At 42.7% G+C, this 2,132-nt stretch overlaps 1 protein-coding gene across 1 annotated transcript in view; it reads left to right on the top strand.

Moving 5' to 3' along the window:
- The first annotated feature begins 842 nt into the window (after positions 1 to 842).
- The window catches only part of LOC125503595 (cGMP-dependent protein kinase 1-like), a 2,557-nt gene continuing 1,267 nt past the window's right edge, over positions 843 to 2,132 (top strand). Inside the window, exons 1-2 of the mRNA XM_048664313.1 lie at positions 843 to 1,288; positions 1,837 to 2,003. Coding sequence (XP_048520270.1) covers positions 843 to 1,288; positions 1,837 to 2,003 — 613 coding nt within the window. The remainder of the gene's footprint in view (positions 1,289 to 1,836; positions 2,004 to 2,132) is intronic.

Consider the following 2,132-nt stretch of genomic DNA (forward strand, 5'->3'; position numbering starts at 1 on the left):
TAAGACCCTTTAGTGCACAAATCTGGCATATTTTAAGCCAAAAGCGCGCATAAACCGATAAAAGCATCTCGACCCTAAATACGGTATTTCCACTAAATTGGCAACTTAATTATTATCGTATCGCCCTGCTCTGAGTTAACGGTCTCCCGAAGTTAGAGGCTTTAACCACTGGTTAGCAGATGGAAAATAAGCCAATCCTTTGGGCGAAAAGTTTATTATAAATAAGTAAATGCCCGTTCTAGCATGGCCACAAATACATCGCATTAAATGCGATTTCAAGGATTAAAATGCTGCGTTTTTTCTCGTTACAAAGTTCGCACATGATGTTAGCCAATTAACATGCATATACTGTAATTGCCGCCAATGGAACTGCAGGCATGCAGGTACACTCAATGCAGCCTGCATATCGAATCACACTTCAGCCTCGGCATCGATCAAAATGCATAAACCAAACCGACTGATTCCAGTTGCAATTAACCCATATTAGTGATTTTGAAAAGTTAATTGGCCAACGCATGCGACCATTGCATAAATCACTCGGATCTGAACTGTGATCCGCAATGCAAAGTTTTCCTCCCAATAGCAGATATGTTCATGAGTCCGTGATTCGTCGAATTGCTGCATAACAAAGCAATTAATACAATTATCTTTATCGGCTCTTTCTGGCTTTGCCGAAAGATAAAACGTGTACTAAGTACCAATCAGCCGATTAAACTTGAGTAGACGCAGCTGAGATTAAGCCTCCCGACATGCCCACCTTCATTTGCTCGACTCTCGCCGGTTTAGTCAAACGAATCGAATTCCTGCGATAGTGCGAATGCCCCAGTGAAAATCCATCGAAAATGAGCTGCTACAGCTTCGTGAACAAACTGATCCATCGCAACAAGAAAATGTCGCCGCACGAGATGGAGATCATCAACCACTACAAAGTCCTGCTGGACGAGAAGAACAAGGAACTGGTGCGAAAGGATGAGACGATCGCACAACTGGAACGAAAGCTCGAGGACAAAGAGCTGATGATCAAATATCTGCAAAATGAGATCGACAAGTTCAGGCAAGTGGTGGCGCCGATCACCCAGCGCATCATCACCAAGCAGATCAATCTGGGCAGCGACATTTGGTGTCTCAATGGCAAGAAGCACGGGGTGGTGCAGACGCAGAACAAGCAGGCGGAGGAACCGCCACAAACACCGGAACCGTCCAGGGTGAAGCGGGAGGGTATTAGTGCGGAACCGCTCAACTTGAGCAAAAGTGATCTACAAATCAGGAAAATTCCGAAGAAGACTTGGTAGGTTGGGGGTGTCACTTTTTTCTTTCCAGGGTTTCAGTCAAAATGATTACATCGTTTATTTCATTACGTTTCGGCGAGACAACAGCGCCATCATCAGATTAAAATTCAAAACAAACCCATAATTGGGCACATTTGATTCTTTATATGTTTGGCCGACAAACATATAAAGAATCAAATGTGCCCAATTATGGGTTTGTTTTGAATTTTAATCTGATGATGGCGCTGTTGTCTCGCCGAAACGTAATGAAATCAACGATATTCAGATTTTTAGTTCACACTTTGGCTGAGACCCAGGAAGGATCAGAATATAATGACAATTGCACGCAGTCAGGGAAATGAGTCAAAATCAAAATACCTTTCTTGACAATTTTGCCTTACACATTTCAGGTTGTGTGGTACCATAAATATTTTTGCAGGACGCCCTGAGTTTTAATAAAGTTTTTGGAAAGTGTTCAAATGCGCCTATGGGAAGGTTAAAATCTGCTTCTTCAAACTGTCGATTGTGCACTGTGTACCTGTTTTTTCTAATGCCTCGTTTTTTGCAGTTCTCGGGAACTTATCAAGGCAGCAATTCTGGACAACGACTTTATGAAAAATCTGGAACTGACGCAAATCCGGGAAATCGTCGATTGCATGTACCCGGAAGAATACAAAGCAGGCAGCCTCATTATTTGCGAGGGCGATGTGGGAAGTATCGTCTACGTCTTAGAAGGTAAGAATTGCTCTATTATTGGAAAACTTTGCGCGCAATTTCCTTTTTTGCGGCTGAACGCGAAAACAATTCAAAATTCAACGACAATAAAACACTCCAATCAACCGGATTTCTTACCAGACCTACTGC

Source organism: Dendroctonus ponderosae, unplaced genomic scaffold (assembly GCF_020466585.1).
Source record: "Dendroctonus ponderosae isolate FM_Combo_2020 unplaced genomic scaffold, Dpon_F_20191213v2 Dpon_F_20191213_2, whole genome shotgun sequence".
Taxonomy (NCBI): Eukaryota; Metazoa; Arthropoda; class Insecta; order Coleoptera; family Curculionidae; genus Dendroctonus; species Dendroctonus ponderosae.